Source organism: Piliocolobus tephrosceles, chromosome 8, assembly GCF_002776525.5.
Source record: "Piliocolobus tephrosceles isolate RC106 chromosome 8, ASM277652v3, whole genome shotgun sequence".
Taxonomy (NCBI): domain Eukaryota; kingdom Metazoa; phylum Chordata; class Mammalia; order Primates; family Cercopithecidae; genus Piliocolobus; species Piliocolobus tephrosceles.
Genome location: NC_045441.1, coordinates 109795010 through 109811502, shown reverse-complemented (window position 1 = coordinate 109811502; position 16493 = coordinate 109795010). Strand labels below are relative to the sequence as shown.

The 16493-nt window shown below is 43.9% G+C and overlaps 1 protein-coding gene across 14 annotated transcripts in view; it reads right to left on the bottom strand.

Annotated features, from left to right (window-relative positions):
- Positions 1-5790: 5790 nt before the first annotated feature.
- Positions 5791-16493, bottom strand: part of ST7 (suppression of tumorigenicity 7) — a 280691-nt gene continuing 269988 nt past the window's right edge. For 12 of the 14 annotated variants that reach the window (XM_023228193.2, XM_023228194.2, XM_023228201.2 and 9 more), the window contains 2 exons: positions 13825-13964; positions 5791-6135 (listed from right to left, as the gene is read on the bottom strand). In XM_023228193.2, the coding sequence (XP_023083961.1) occupies positions 6040-6135; positions 13825-13964 (236 nt within the window). In that variant the 3' untranslated portion in view covers positions 5791-6039. Of the gene's footprint in view, positions 6136-11894; positions 13035-13824; positions 13965-16493 lie in introns of those variants that run through there. The other 2 variants (XM_023228203.2, XM_023228204.2) reach the window with 2 other exon arrangements.

Sequence of the window (16493 nt, the reverse complement as noted above, 5' to 3'; positions counted from 1 at the left end):
AAAACAGACACATAGACCAATGGAACGGAACAGAGAATGCAGAAACAAATTTATACACCTAGAGTGAACTCATTTTCAACAAAGGTGCCAAGAACATACACTGGGGAAAAGACAGTCTCTTCAATAAATGGTGCTGGGAACACTAGATAGCCATATGCAGAAAAATGAAACTTGACCCCTATCTCTTGCCATACAGAAGAATCAAATCAAAATGGATTAAAGACTTAAATCTAAGTCCTCAAACTATGAAACTACTACAAGAAAACGTTGGTGAAAGTCTCCAGGACATTGGTCTGGGCAAATATTTCTTTGGCAATACCCCACAAGCACAGGTAACCAAAGCAAAAACGGACAAATAGAATCACATCAAGTTAAAAAGCTTCCGCACAGCAAAGAAAACCATCAACAAAATGAAGGGACAACCCACAGAATGGGAAAAGTATTCGCAAACTACCCGTCTGACAAGAGATTAATAACCAGAATATACAAAAAGCTCAAACAGCTCTACAGGGAAAAAAAACTTAATGACCCGATAAAAAAATGGGCAAAAGATTTGAATAGACATTTCTGAAAAGAAGACATATAAATTGCAAGCAGGCATATGAAAAGGTGCTCAACATCACTGATCATCAGAGAAATGCAAATCAAAACTACAATGAGATATCATCTCACCCCAGTTAAAACGGCTTACTTCCAAAAGACAGGCAACCACAAACGCTGGTGAGGCTGTGGAGAAAAGGGGACCCTTGTACACTGTTGGTGGGAATGTAAATTAGAATGACCACTAAGGAGAACCATTTGGAGGTTCCTCAAAAAACTTAAAATAGAGCTACCATATAAACTAACAATCCCATTGCTGGGTATATACCCAAAAGAAAGGAAATCAGTATATCAAAGAGATATCTGCACTCTCATGTTTGTTGAGCACTGTTCAAAATAGCTAAAATTTAGAAGAAACCGACATGTCTATTAACAGATGAATGAATAAAGAAAATGTGTTACTTACACATGATAGAGTACTATTCAGCCATAAAATAGAATGAGATTCCGTCATTTGCGATAACATGGATGCAACTGGAGGTCATTAATGTTAAGTGAAATAAGCCAGACACAGAAAGACAAACATCACGTATTCTCACTTATCCGTGGGATCTAAAAATCAAAACAATTGAACTCACGGACATACAGAGTAAAAGCATAGTTACCAGAGGCTGGAAAGGGTGGTGGGGGTTTGAGGGAGAAGGTGGAGATGGTAAATGGATACAAAAAAATAGAAAGAATGAATAAACCTACTACTTGATAGCACAACAGGGTGACTACTGTAGTCAATAATAACGTAATTGTACATTTAAAAATAAGTAATAACTAGAAGAGTATAATTGGATTGTTTGTAACACAAAGGATTAAATACCTGAGGGGATGGCTACCCCATTTTCCATGATTATTATGCAGTGCATGCCTGTATCAAACATCTCATGTATCCCGTAAACATGTACACCTGTGTACCCACAAAAATTAAAAATTAAAAAAAATTTTAAAATCCACCATTAGTGCCCAAAAATCAGATGTTTCATGTATTTTCCCTAATCCTGTAAGGGCAGATAATATCAGTGTTTATTTCAGGCCATAATGAAAATATGGAAAGCTTCTCAATCCTTTTCAAAAACATTTTTAGAGACTGCGTCTCCCTCTGTCACCCAGGCTGGAGTACAATGGTGCAGTCCTAGTACACTGCAGCCTCCAATGCCTGAGCTCAAGGAACCTGTCCCACCTCAGCCTCCCAAATAGCTGGGACTATAGGTGCACATCACCACACCCAGCTAAAATTTTTAAAAGTTTTATATTTTATTTTGTAGCCTTACTATGCTTGCCCAGGCTGATCTCAAACTCCTGGGCTCAAGAAATTCTCCTGCTTCAGCCTCTCAAAGTGCTGCGATTACCGGTATGAGCCACAGAGCCTGGTCTTCTCAATTCTTTTATAAAGCCGTAATAATTTTGATGCTGGTAAGTACTGATAAAGGAAGTGTATTATTAGTCCATTCTCCCATTGCCATAAAGAAATACCTGGCACTAGGTAATTTATAAAGAAAAGAGATTTAATTGGCTCACAGTTCTGCAGGCTGTACAGGAAGCATAGTGGCTTCTGCTTGACTTCTGAGGAGGCCACAGGAAATGTACAATCATGTCGGAAGGTGAAGGGGGAGCCAGGAAGTACTTAACACGGCCAGAGCAAGAGGAAGAGAGAGCAGGGAGGTGACACACACTTTTAAACAACCAGATCTCATGAGAATTCACTATCACGAAAACACCACCAAAGGGAAAAATCTGCCCCCAAGATCCAATCACCTGCACAGGCCCCACCTCCAACATTGAGGATTACAATTTGTCATGAGATTTGGGTGGGGACACAAATCCAAACCATATCACAAAGTTTAAAAGAAAAACCAAACTGGCAGGTCATTCCATTTGGTCATATTGTTTTATTTCCTGTATCCACTGCTAGATTTCGTTTGCTGATATTTAATTTAGAATGTTTACATTTGTATTCCAACAAACACACATAAGTTGAGACTAAGGAACACTTACTGTCCTGCTGGAAGGAAGGGTCTTTATAAAGGAAAGCCCATTGGAATGGATTTTGATGCAACCTCACATAGAAATCAAAGCAGAAGGCAGAAGACAACCTGGATTTCCAGTGGCCATCTCTGTAAGAAGTCAGGAACAGTGGACCTTGGTCAGGAAGTGTAAGAATGATGTATAAATAATCATCTTTAAAACTTCTACTGTGTTATTTGAGTTGCTCTGGCTCTACCTCTCCACATATTTGCATTAAACGCTTTAAAAATAAGAGAGCCTTAATGCTTGTCCTCAGGGACAGCAAAACAAGGCAAGACCTGGGAAAACAGCAACCTCCCTGGCACCCAGGCCTGGGGAGGTGAGAATTGCTAGTGTGAGTTGTGAGTGGGCTCAACAGTTGAGTAGAGTAGTTGAGGAGAGGGTCTTGATTCCGCGTCATAAGGCACAAGATCTAGGAAGTTCACATCATTTGCTTCACTCAAGTTCAGGGAAGGTGTCTCTCTCCTCACCTGATTAGCCCTTGATAGAGTTTGGATATTTGTCCCCATCCAAATCTGCTGTTGAGTTGTAATCCTCAATGCTGGAGGTGGGCCTGGTGAGAGGTGTTTGGATCATGGGAGCGGATCCCTCATGGTTTGGTGCTGTCTGATAGTGATATTGATTGCAGCATGTGGACCAGGTGCGGTGGCTCACCCCTGTAATCCCAGCACTTTGGGAGGCTGAGGCGGGCGGATCACGACGTCAGGAGATCAAGACCATCCTGGCTAACGCGATGAAACCCCGTCTCTACTACAAATACAAAAAATTAGCCCGGCATGGTGGTGGGCGCCTGTAGTTCCAGCTACTCCGGAGGCTGAGGCAGGAGAAGGGCGTGAACCCAGGAGGCGGAGCTTGCAGTGAGCCAAGATCGCGCCACTGCACTCCAGCAGCCTGGGTGACAGAGCGAGACTCCGTCTTAAAAAAAAAAAAAGAAAAAGAAAGAAAGAAAGAAGTATGTGGCGCCTCCCCCTACTTTCTCTCTGTTGCTCTTGCTTTCACCATGTGATGTGCCTGCCCCCACTTCACCTTCTGCCATGACTGGAAGCCTCCTGAGGCTTCCCCCAGAAGCAGATGCTGCTATGCTTCCTGTACAGCCTGCAGAATCGTAAGCCAATTAAACCTTTTCTTATGAATTACCCAATCCCAGATATTTCTATATAGGAAAACACGAATACTCTAATACACTCTATTAGCCAAGGGACTAATTTCCTTCAACAATGTTACCTACCGTGTCATTTCCTTCAACAGTATTATCCACATCTGTCACCATCTTTTTTCCATCTGCACTTCCCATTAACTTCTCCTACCCCTCAAAGCCTCACCTCTCCATGAAAGGGCTCTAAAATCCTATTAAATTCATGAGGCACTTTAAAATCCTTATCTTCCATATCTTTGCTGTATTTTCTGCAACTTTTTTTTTTTCTTTTGAGACAGGGTCTCACACTCTGTCACCCAGGCTGGAGTGTAGTGTAATCAGGGCTCACTGCAGCCTCGACCTCCTGGGCCCAAGTGATCCTCCCACCTCAGCCTTCCAAGTAGCTGGGATTACAGGCACTTGCCACCATGCCCACCTAGTTAAAAAAATTTTTTTTTGTGTGTGGAGATCGGGGTCTTACTATGTTGCTCAGGCTGGTCTTGAACTCCTAGGCTCAACTAATCCTCCCAGCCTGGCTTCCCAAATTGCTGGGATTACAGAAAACATGGGGTTTCTAGCAATGATGTCTTTGGCCATTTCCACTTCCCACTGCCTATGAGCTCTTAAACCTTCATTCAAGGCTTATCACAATCTGGAGTCCCAACTTGGGCAGGTCGACTTTGGACTTTTGTTTCCTCATCTATCAAATCAAAGAAGCAGATTCTCATCACTTTTTCTTCTGGCTCAAAATCACATTTCTAAGCCTTCCCTGGTCCTTCTCAGCTGGAACCCATCTTCCTCCTCTGAATATGGGTCAAAGGTTCTTTGTACCTATCATTATCGCACCAATTCATCCAAGAAATCATTTGCACATCCCCTGTATGTTGGGAGTTGTGTCAGAGGAAGAAGAGGGAAAGAGATAGACCTGGCCCCTGCCACCAAGAGCAGATATCCACAAGACAGACCTACCCCCTGCTACCGGTGTGTGTACATGGAGTTCAAGCTCTTATGAGATACTTCCTTTAAGAGCCACAGCTAGCTACGTATCCCATTAGGGCTTTGTACAAAGTGGGTACAAAGAAGGGTTTGCCAAAAGCATAAAAAGCCCTTATGCACCTAACTGTTACCTGCTCACCTGACTATGCTCTTGGGGCCAGTAGGAAGATCCCCCGGGAAGGAGATGTGGCCGGGCGCTTTCCCCAAATACTGCCTATTTTAACACTAGTGGGGAAAGACTTCAGATTCTCAATAAGGGGAAAAACAAGCTTCGTAAAGGACAGGCCCTTTGTTTTTAGGCACTGGAGTGAGATTTTAAATAGTGGTACTTTTCACTTCAGATAGAGGATTCAAGTTTATTTATTTTTCTTTTTTTTTTTTTTTGCTTAAGTAAAGCCAGATGCTAAGCAAGATATGAATCATATGGAAAGCTTTTAAAGGTGGTGAGGACAAATGATCACTTTGGTTCAAATCACTAAAGTACTCAAAGAATGCTCACACTGAAGCATCAGGAATGCAAATATGATAAAAAATTTAAAAGTACCCTTATGAGAAAACATTTTAAAAATGGCAATGACGGTAAGCTGGTCAGGTTCTACCACAGACTGTTGGGTCTGCGGCTTCTTATCGGGAGTTTTCTCACAAGAAGTTTTCAAACAGCAAAACCGAAATGATTCCTGGAACTACAGTGTTGAACACTCTTCAGTAAGTAGAGTCTCTGAACCGGAACAACCTGCCATGGCACACACATTTTGCTTCATTCATGCTTCCAGTGATTCCTCTTGTGAGCTTTTTCTGTGCATTTGGCCTAGAAGGACAGTTTGGGGTTGACAATGATGGTACTGTTGAACCCAAGAGATTCCATGTTCCAAGCCTCTGCCTATAAGGGGTTCTCAGGGCCTGCTGAGATGTGTTCCATCAGCAGAGAAACCATGATGTGGCCCTCAGCAGATTCAGGTTCCCAGGAAACTCAAGGTAAACCCAAAGGTTTATTTGGGACATCAACCATTTTAGGGTTGGAAGACACAGGAGGATACAAATGATTGCTGCAATACACAAAAGTTTTATTTTTGACTCCCTTCTTCTTTTCTGAAGGCAAAATAAAATAGAACTGAACATCAATGAATTTTGTACAACAAAAACAGCTTTTAATATGGAATAGTCCATGAACATTTTAAAATCTCGGAATGGCTTCCCTTTTTCAAAGTCATGCTTTCTTGCGGTCCACGAGGAGTTGGCACGGAGGAGACAGTGGCAGCAGCGGGTGAGGTGACTGGAGGACGGGGCTTCTCTCAGATCCGTGTTAGCTGGTGCCACAGACTGGATGGGAGGATGCTCTCCACTTTCTCCATGACAAAGTTTAAGGGGGCAAACAAAGTGCTGAGGAACTGTAAAGAAACCAGGCAGACACAGAAGTCAGCAGAAACCTTGTTTAAGACTATAAAACAAACCTCTCCACCCACTCTTGCAGCTTAAGTCACTGCATTACGAAAGTCTCAAAAGGCAACCATTTCATCTTTATGTTTACAGGAAACATCAGCTGATGGTCAAACCTGCATTCCAGTCCTTGGCCCCAGCACTGTTAGATAAGGGGGAGAAGTGTCAGCTGACAGCCCCCTCACTCCCCTGACAGGTGGCCCACAGTCCTGAGGTCTTCCTGCTAGTCTTTAGCATCTGCTGGCTGCCATGCAGATGACTGGTGTCGTCAACCAGGAATGACAGATTGGTGGCAAGTGGGCACAAGAGTTAAAAAAATGGTGACAACTTAGACCAGCTGCTCATCTAGCTGGGTGTACAGCTCACTTTAAATGGAAAAGGCAATTTTAAAGGTCAAGTGTGTTGTGTATGAATTTCTTTGCGATTCCACTGCCTCCCAAACAGCAGCCTGGGCTCCTGTCTGAGCCATGTGTTTAGCAGCATGCCTGGGACCCTGGGAGAAGGCGGCAAACTGGCTATTCCATGGAGGACAGATCCTTGTTAAAAGGAGCTGTTCCGAGTGCACCTCTGGGAACTCTTTCATTTGGTTACTAAATTCCTTTCTGCTTTTCATGTAGAGAATAAAGCTCATTAGCTGTCTTTTAAGAAAGCCAAGTGCTTCACGTGAGACTCTTTTTAAAATATTATCAAATCCATTCTAATTCTGTTCTTGTGAAGAATCGGCTTCACTCCACATCCCATCCAGCATCTGGCAGAAGAGGTGCCCTACCCGTAGGGGAAGAGAGAGTTGTTGGGATGGTTTCATTGCCCTCTCTCTGCTCAGAACCCAGGTATTGTCTCACTGGGGTTCAACACCTGGTTCCTGTACTGTGGAGCCCTTTGTCCTAAGCCCTTGTCCATTACACAGCACCATCCATACTACCAAGAATTTCTCATAGAAGTGTAGTGCAATGTGTGTGTATATATGCAGAGGGGATCACAGTTCTGAGGTCAAGCAAGTTTAGTACATTTAATGAAGTTAAATCAGGCTCCTTTACTAGGTATACATTCTGTGGACTGTGGGTCTTCGAAAAGAGGTATGGTGGGCAAGTTTCCCAAATTTGCTAACCCAGAATCTTTCCTGTTGTTTTGTTTTGTTTTTTGGACCCGTAGAACAGGTTCACAACCAGTTTCACACTGGGAAGGCCCGCAACACATAATATAGCCAGATCATCAAATGCGAGATCCGTAAAATGGAAAATCAAGACAGCATAAAATTTGGGATCCTTCTCCAACCTGTGTTTTACACCAATTAAATGTATTTATTTAGTAAGGCAATTAAGTGCTGGGTGAAATATAAAGGGGTATGGGACAAAACTAAACTCCCACTGTCAAGAAGCTCAAAGCCCAGTGAAGGAGGGGGCCACGAAGATCTGGACAGAGCAAACTAATAACCAGATAGGCTATGATGGCAATCAGGATAGAGGCCCAAACAAAGCACTGGGACTGGAAAAGGGAGAGAATCCATTCTGTTGAAAGCAGCAGGAATACTTTTGAGAATGAGGCAAGTAAAACGGACTCCAGTGGATGCTTGGAATATGAAGAGAGAGAGATGGGGTAAGGATGGTAAAGAAACAGGAGCAGGGTGGGCCCTGCAGGCTCAGTAAACAGCCAGAAGAGAAATGGAAAAGCAACCGTATCACCAGAAGGTAGTAAATGGTTCAGTTTAGCTAGGATAGTTAGAAGAAGTAGAGTTCAAAAGTGGCTAGAAGGATACTGGGGAGGGCCCTGTGTGCCAGGCTGGGTCTGCAGTTAAGAAACAGCCAGCCATGTCAGTGCTTCAGCAAAGAGGAGACGGTGCCATCCTCAAGCGGGTGCCAGGTACATGGCAGTTTCTGATAACCTTCTGAAATTATCCTTTGTTGAGTGCATAGAACCACCCTATGGAATAGATGGCCTATCCTTTTCAGTTTAGAGCTGGACTGGGTGCACCCACGAATGCAGTTGGGAGGTATCATGGGAGATAATGGGCCTGGGAATGAGCAATTACTGCCCAATTACTCTGAAAGCATTTGTAAAATCCTAGTTATAAAAGAATAATATGGAGCAAGTCTACTGATTGCCTTCACCCAACATGATACGAAATACACACATAATATGTATACATACATAATTATATATGTCTGCGTATGTGTATATCTACATACACAGACACATATATAATCAGAGACCACCAAGGCTCCACAAACCACAGCATCTGTCTATAATGCTCAACTCCATCAAGAGGAGTTAAAGTGTTATAGTGGTCTAGATAAACCAGAGATTCTGACAGGTGGTAGAAGATAGGGCTTAATAAACAAGGTGATATTGCTGGCAAAGTTATATCCTGAAGACTTGGCCAAAAACAGATTTAGAACTGTTGAAGTTGTGGTTGAGTGGGGAAGGAACTGCTGAATATTGAGCCACTGCAGCCATGGAGCTGTTGCAACTGCTGAACATGAGCCAGCACAGCTAGGTAACAGGCATCGCTCAAAGTCTGTACTCTGGGTGATTCACACACACTAAAATGTGCGGACCTCAGGGAGCCACACCTTGAGCTGCAGAATGAATGGAGATGTTACAATGTTGGCTTAAAATAAAGGCCTTTTTTGTTTTTTATTTGTTTGCTTTGTTTTTGGCACTAACCTGACTTGGATAAAAAGCACAAAAGTGAGGCCTCTGAAAATCAGGAGGAGAGCTTCATCCTGTTTGAGGTCCATAAATGCTCCCTTTTCCCCATGCTGCACAGCAAAGTACAGTGGTCCCTTCTTTCCTGGATGACACCTGCCCTTCTCAACAAGGTTCCACAAGAATACTAAGGCCCAATGCCTCCAACATATAGAATAATTCTCTTCTATCCCTCCTATCTAGAATGCTCCATCCTTGCGAGAATTCACAAAGACTCCCTTGAACTTTTTCCTAGAGGGCCTAACTTACTCTCTCACAAACCCCAGTTGAGATGTGCTTCCTTCCTTATTAAGCCACCTTCCCCCACAGCATGCCTTCCATCGCATACCTGCAAGGAGGCAGCAGGCAATGTAGTGAGGTGTCTGAAGTTGCTAAACCCTTCCCCTTTGTAACCAAATAAAGGCCAGTGGCTCCATTGGGAGATATTTTTAAAAATGTCTGGAGGTGCATGACTGGCTTGGGATGCTCAGTTGTATTTCTCAGCATGTTTGAAAATCAGTCAATATTTTTTAGCTGGAGACCCAACCAATACACAAGGAGAAACAGCAGTTTCCACTTGACTTAAGGGGCACTTTACTGCTGGAAAGTTAAGTCTGAATGAGCAACACCAAGAAAACCTGGAACAGCCTATTTATCTCGATGTCTAAAACTGTCCAGAGGGCAGAGATACATGGTCAAATCTTTAACCAAAATGCCCCAGGATTCAATGAGTGTCTCGTGGTGAGAAAATGCAACTGAACTAGTAAAAAAAGAGAATGACACTTCAATTGCCTGATCTTCCCTTTCCTGAAACACCATCACTTAGAAGGTCACGGCTCCCAACAGGATTCATTAACATTCAAAACGCCGCCGCTTATCTGAATAACTTCCAGGTGCCCTACTGCAATCAGACAATTGACATTTCATGGTAATCAATATCAGGCTTCAAAGAGGTCGAGGCCTATAAGTGAAGATGAGAGTCAGAAATCAGGAGTCTCAGTCTCAGGGAAGGAGAGACGCTAGAGAAGGAAAGACAGAGGGGTCAGAATCCTGACCTTCCCACATTCTGTGAGGAGGTGGGTTTGGAATGATAACGTAGTTATATGTGCAAGCTTATCTTTGTAACTAAACATTCTAGGAAGAGTTAGTCCTAAATCACTGAGGTAGATTAGATTAGGGGGAAATGCCAGTGGAAGCTGCTCCTTCCACTGTTTCCCAGTGGTTCACGCTTCCCTGTGGGCTTCCTTATGGGCCGCACATCATGGTCACCATGTAAACACGCTGGAGAGTTCCCAAGCCCACAGCTGGGGGTGGCAGTGTAATCTCTCTGCATCTACTAAAGGTCATCGTCCCAGGGACATTATCTCAGGAAAGGGCTGAGAAAATCACTTTCACAAGCTGCAAATGGTCGCAGGCAGCCTCTAGGGCAGTTGCGATAACCTGCGGGGTGCGGGGTGTGGGGTGGGAGCTTCGGGAGGGGCCTAATGAAGTGACCAGGGTGAAGATGCAGAGAAGACTCTGGGGGCAGGTTGAGGAGGCGGCGGGAGAAGGGGCTTGTCTCATTCAGGCCATCCATCTTCCTTCCCCACACAGTCTCTACAGACATTTTATGAAGGGCAAGATAAATGTGATTCTCCAGACAGAGGTTGAAATGCAAACTTATCTAAAGTACATTTGAAAACTATGGGGAGCTGACCAAACTACCACACCTTGGTAGAGCAGAAAATATGAGGACCCTAAAGGCAGATTTATATTTTACTCAATCATTTGATGCTATACTCAAAACCAAAGCTTTGAAAACATGAAATGAAGCGAGTGGGGTCCTGTCCCGCAACCGTAATGAACACCCCTCTGCTCCACTCTGGAAGCACAGCTGTATGGCCAGTCCTAGAGAACCCCCAGTTGCATTCTAGTTGCTGTCCTTCCCTCTGCATTCCCAATCCCCTTGCTGGTTAATGCAGGCTCAGGCAATTATTCATTCCATTCAATACAGTGGTTGTACAGCTATGTCACCAGGGGAGCGCTTGACAACAGAGTTGCCCATGCTGACCCCAGACCGAGAAAGTTCGGGTTGTGGGGACAGGCCTCAGTAGCTTTTAGGTTTCTCGATGATTCCAAGGTACGGCCAGGGAAACAACTGATTCCTGAATAGCTTCCACCTGAACAGCTCTGACGGCACACCATGCAGCTGCAAGTGGCTGCTTCAAGGTTCAGTTTTCCAAGCAGTGTCCCTGGAAGGAGACAGTAAAATGCCCTCAATCTCTATCCTCAGAATCTGCTGGGGGCTTTGTGAAAAATACAGATTCCTCCTGCTAATACTCAAGATTTTGGATTTCTGGTGGTGCGGCCAGGTGAATATGTAGACTGGAGGCTGGGAATCTCTATTGATTCAAAACTCCTACCAAGTGCTATTACAGTTAGTTTAATGAAGAATACTGGACTAATGACATATTTTTACAAATATGCTCTAAAAATATTTAACAGAAAACATAAAAGACCAATAATTGTTTAATGTAAATATATTCTTATTTTAAATTTTACTAAGTCACACTCAGAATTTTGGCAGCTACTTTTACTCAGAGATTGGCTAGGGAGTAGAAGAAAATAACAAGTAGTATAGGTCCATAAACTAAGGAACAGCCAAGGCAGCAATATGGGTGATAATGGGTGTAGAAATCATGTCATGCACAGAAGACTTAAGGAAATGCAAGATATTCTACCTGGAGGAAAAAGCAGGTAGTTGGTTAGAGGTGGCCATTAATTAGTGAGCTGTCCTAAGAATTTGCAGGAGGAAGGAGGGCTGTTTGGTGTACCCTCAGTATAGAATAGGAATAAGTGGACACCAAAGGGAGACAGATTTTTACAGTACAAGGAAAAGTTCTGAGTCATCCAATAATCAAATGGGCTTTAATGTTTATAAATATGTGAGCGCCCCATCACAGAAAGTATTCAAGATGAGTCTAGGTGACCCCCACTCAGGGTTGCTGTTAAAGGTAATTTGCTTCAGGTCCCTTTCAACTCTAAGAGGCTATGATTATAAACATACAAGAAGAAAAAAAAATGCTAAGCTGTATCTGATTTTTCCATTGATTCTTTCTGCAGAGACCACTACCATTTATTATTTAATAACCATTTATTGAAAACCTCCTATGTGCAAGGCACTGTGCAAAGCCTTGGGGATACAGAGATAAGGAAGACACCGTCCTGCTCTCAAGGAGCTCACATTCTAAACGGGACAGACAAGTTTTCAACAATTATAATACGGTACAATAAATGTGAGAATATACGTATTCATGGAATACTGCGGGATCACAGAGAAGAGACACCTAACTCAGCTTAGAAGAACTTTAAAGAAAGCTGAGTATAAAAGGACGAAGAGGCATTAGTAGAGTGGATGAGCAGGGTGGTGACAGTGAAGGGCATACCACGCACAGCAAACAGCACGTGCAAAGGCGCAGAAATGTGCAAGAGCCTGGTGCATCTGGGAATGGTGAGTGATCCATTATGGCTGAAGAGCAGTGACTGTGCAAGAGTTGGGAGAGCTAAGGCTGAGAGGTAAGCAAGGGCCAGATCATAAAGAGCCTTGGAGGCCATGCTGAACAACTGGGACTTGATCCTGAACTCAGTGAGAAACCACTGGAGAAATTTAAGCAGGGAAGTGACATGCTCAGATGTGCAATTCAGAAAGACCATTCTTGTATCAGACTGGTGGAGGATAAGACAGGAAGCAAGGAGACCAGTTAAGACTATGGCAGGAGTTCAGGCAAGAAATAACAAGGACCTAGACTAAGAGGGATGCTTTGGGAAAAGGAGGGAAAGAAGAGATGAATCACATTTACTGAAGGCCTAGTTGCTTAGGAGGTTAGAACTGACGGACTGTGAAGGCCGAGACAGATGGGATGTGGGGACTGAGAGAGGGAAGAGTTTGGAAGGGCTGCTGAGTTTCTGGCTTGAGCAACAGGGTAGATGGCAGAGGTCAGGAATACAGGAGGAGGAGCAGTTTTGGTAAGAGGAGTGATGCAGTGGGGTAAGAGGAGTGATGAGTTCAGTTTTGGAAATGTTGAGATTGAGGTGCCGGAGGGATTTCCAGTTCATCTTCAACACGCATGAAAATACTCTTGCAATTCCAGTCCCTGAACTCTGCCGAGCAGAAAATGTCACTCATCTGGAAAGGGATTACATCAACCCAGCCAAGTTAGAAATCGTCCTTTCTGACTGCACTCGCCTTGAAATCTGAATGGAGTTCCAGGGAAGCAATTGATACTCTTTTCCTTATTCCTTCTGTTTGAAACTCATCTGTGGCAAGATCAGTAAGCTTATCCTCAACTGCATGTGCAGGTTGAAATGGTCAGTTTTCAACAAAGAAACAATGGTTCTTGGCTGTCAATGCAGATGGCTTTTCTTATTAAAGCTCCTCTCCTCAAGCTCCTTAAAGACGCTTAATGGATTTCCGTATTTCTAAATGTCATTTCAGTTTATTTCTTAATAAGCCCTTCACACCCTCTGTCTATTCCTTAAACAAGCCAAGGGTTTGCAGCCTTTTAAAAAATTATTTAAATCATCTTTGAAAATGTAAATCTCATCCTTCACTAAGGAAAGACCCACGATATCCAAAGATTAGAAATAATGTCATTCAATTTACAGAAGACTGAATAATTTCCCACACATTTTTCATTTGCTAGGATTCCCCAAATCATTCCATCCTTTTGGACCTCCTGCATTTTTTGGAAACGGCTGAGAATTTGTGAAAAGAGGCAAGGCATGCAGTAACAACCTGCACTTTCTCATTTGACCCTTAGCGCTTTGATTCCATTGATGATCATGAAAATTAAATGGTGAGCAACGATCTTTGCAGGCTCGTATCCATTTCTGCAAGGCAACCCCATTTCTCTTACGCTGATTCCCTTGGCTTTCCCCATCCATTCCCCGAGGCCTCCCTCTAGGCAAACACTCACAGCTTTTGCGAAGACCCCCATAAGTTCCGGGAACTGATGTGTCAGGAGGGCCAGCATGGCTGTGAAGGAACATAATCCAGCAGTAAAGAGAATAAAGAAGGGAAGCTCCTTCTTTGGGTAAACTGAGACTTCATGGAAAGCTGTGGAGAAGACCAAAAGGAAAATATCAGGGCTGGAGTAAAATGCATTCTCAGGGAAGGTCTATATGGTGGCGCTGACTCCAGAGCTTGGGCAACAGTTGGAAGCCTATTGGAAATGAAAAAATAGCACACCTGACAAACCGTAGCCAACATCTGAGCCAGCCTTTGGAGGCCCATCTGCTGGTCACAAGTCTCTGTCCAGGCTTCAGCACTTTCAGTGGAGGCAGGAGGGGGCGAATTTGGGGGTGTGACCCCTTCATGGGAGGGAAGAGGAGCACCGCCTATGCCTAATGTATAGTATTCTTTTCTCAAAAGCAAACACAGCTAAAACAACGAAATTATTCAAATTACAAAACAGGTGTTCATTGTACAAAACCTGGAAAATCCAAAATCGAGTATACAGGGAAAAAAGGCACCCCGTCTATATGTTTTCCTTCCTGTATTTTAAAAATCATTATAACAAGGTGATACTAGTTTCTCCTGTATTTTTTCCTGGCACTCTCTAAGTGTGTCAGTGGAGGATGCCGCCCTCATAGAGAGATATCCAGCGAGGACCTCACGTGTAGGTCTATTCAAACTGCAAGACGGGAAGGTCAAGGCTGCTAGGGTTATCGGGCACAATTGTAAGAGACTCTAGATGACAAATAACTTCCAACAACCATCAGAAAACAAGAAAAGCTGGTGCTCTTTAGAGCGCCTTCTGTAACTTTTATATTATATTTCAAACATTGGGTTTGGGAAAACCAAAAAGCTGTGGTACAAAGATCAAGAGAATCGCCTCCTTCTCTGTGCTCATTATGATGCTTCCTTGAAAGACTGTCTGGGTCGATGGGGCTGGCCTGAAGGAGGAGAAAGAGCCAAGTGCTGGGGGTGCTGCGGGAGAGGCTGTGAAACTACACGTGAGAAACAGCCCACTCTAACCAAGAGGACCAGAGGGCTCCATGGTCCTCAGGGAATACAAGATCTAGAGGCCTTTCCTCTACCATTCAGCTCCTGTTCCTCAGAGTCCTCAACAGTAACCTACAAGGCTGAATATTGAGGGTGGAGGGAATCCAGGAGGAGCTCCATGCAGACAAACACACCTACTACGTCCAGGTAGGTCAGCCTGCTGCGATTCAAACACATGGAGCAAGTGTGCTCAGGGCCTCATGTGGCTATAATTATACTTTTAATGTGCAAATTATGGGTAGCACTTAAAACAACCTACCTTCTTCATATCCTCACCCTCAACATCAAACCAAAAAAGATTTTGGAGGGAGACCAGACTTGGAGCACTGCATTCAATTAATGTGAGCCATAATTTTCTATTTCGGGCTTATAAAGATTATCCCTATAAGGTTTCTCTTAAGAACTGTAATCTTGTTCTAATAACTAATCTATCCCCATGGAAACTTAATTGGACTCGATTAAAACATTTAAAAACATTGTACTTTTCAGAAAACTGCCTTTCTTACCAGAAAACCAAAACTTAACAAGGATCTCCCTGAAGTGGGGAGTCAAAAGGTAAACTATGGGCCCACGGTGAGGATTTCTGAAATCAAATCTAATGTGTGAGGCACCAGACTCTTTTCACAATCAAACTCGAACAGTGAGGAACACATCACGGGGATCTCCCAGTTCCCTGGGTAACAAATCTCGCACTGGGTCTGGCTGGCAAGGAGGCAAGGGAGCACCTCCTGCTACCTCAATCTGATGACAGCCATTGAGTTCTGCACCCCAGATCCCACCATGCTGGAGACTCATGACTGGCTGGATAATGCTGGTGTTTGGAAATTTACTATGCACCCAGGGCTCTAAGGTTACACTGTTCCTCTGGGGAAAATACTTATATGTTACAGCTATAAGATACTGATATAACTGGGGCTGGTGAAAGGGCAGAGATGGCAGGAGAGAAGACAGAGAAGGGAAAAGAGCTGAAATTTGGAGCTTATTATCTGAGGGAGAAAAATAGATCCTAAGTCAGGGCCACATGAAGAGCCTGACATGATCCTTGTACACAGTATGATTTGATAATAACCATTTAGCCTGAATTGTCAAAACAATGTTGTATTACAGCAAAGCAAAATAATATTTTCCACATGTGGTGTGGGTCATTAGACTGCTAGCTGTGTAAGGTAGTGGAGGGCAGGGTTTTCTTTTGTGTGCTTTCATACAGTGCTGAGGCTGCACGTGTGCTCTGCACATGGTACTCTGAACCACTGCATGCAACCCACGAGGTGCTCATGGGAAATCCCTCTGGCCAGAGCACAGCCTCACCACAGAGCACACTGCCCTGCCCCACAACTCCACCTCTGGCCATGGTGCCAGCTTCCTGGTACTGCCTGCCCACCCATGACTCATGAGCAGCTCCCTCTCGGTCAGCAGCTCTTCTTCAAACTCCAGTCTGTGCAGACCACATCTGTCCAGTGGAGCAGCCCAGGCAGAACCCTCACAATGGACCGGCCCAGCACATACCCGCTCAAACCAGGGGTCTCTGTGCTCAGGCCCATCAGTACATAGGGTTTCTTGAGCTACATTTCAATCGTTTGG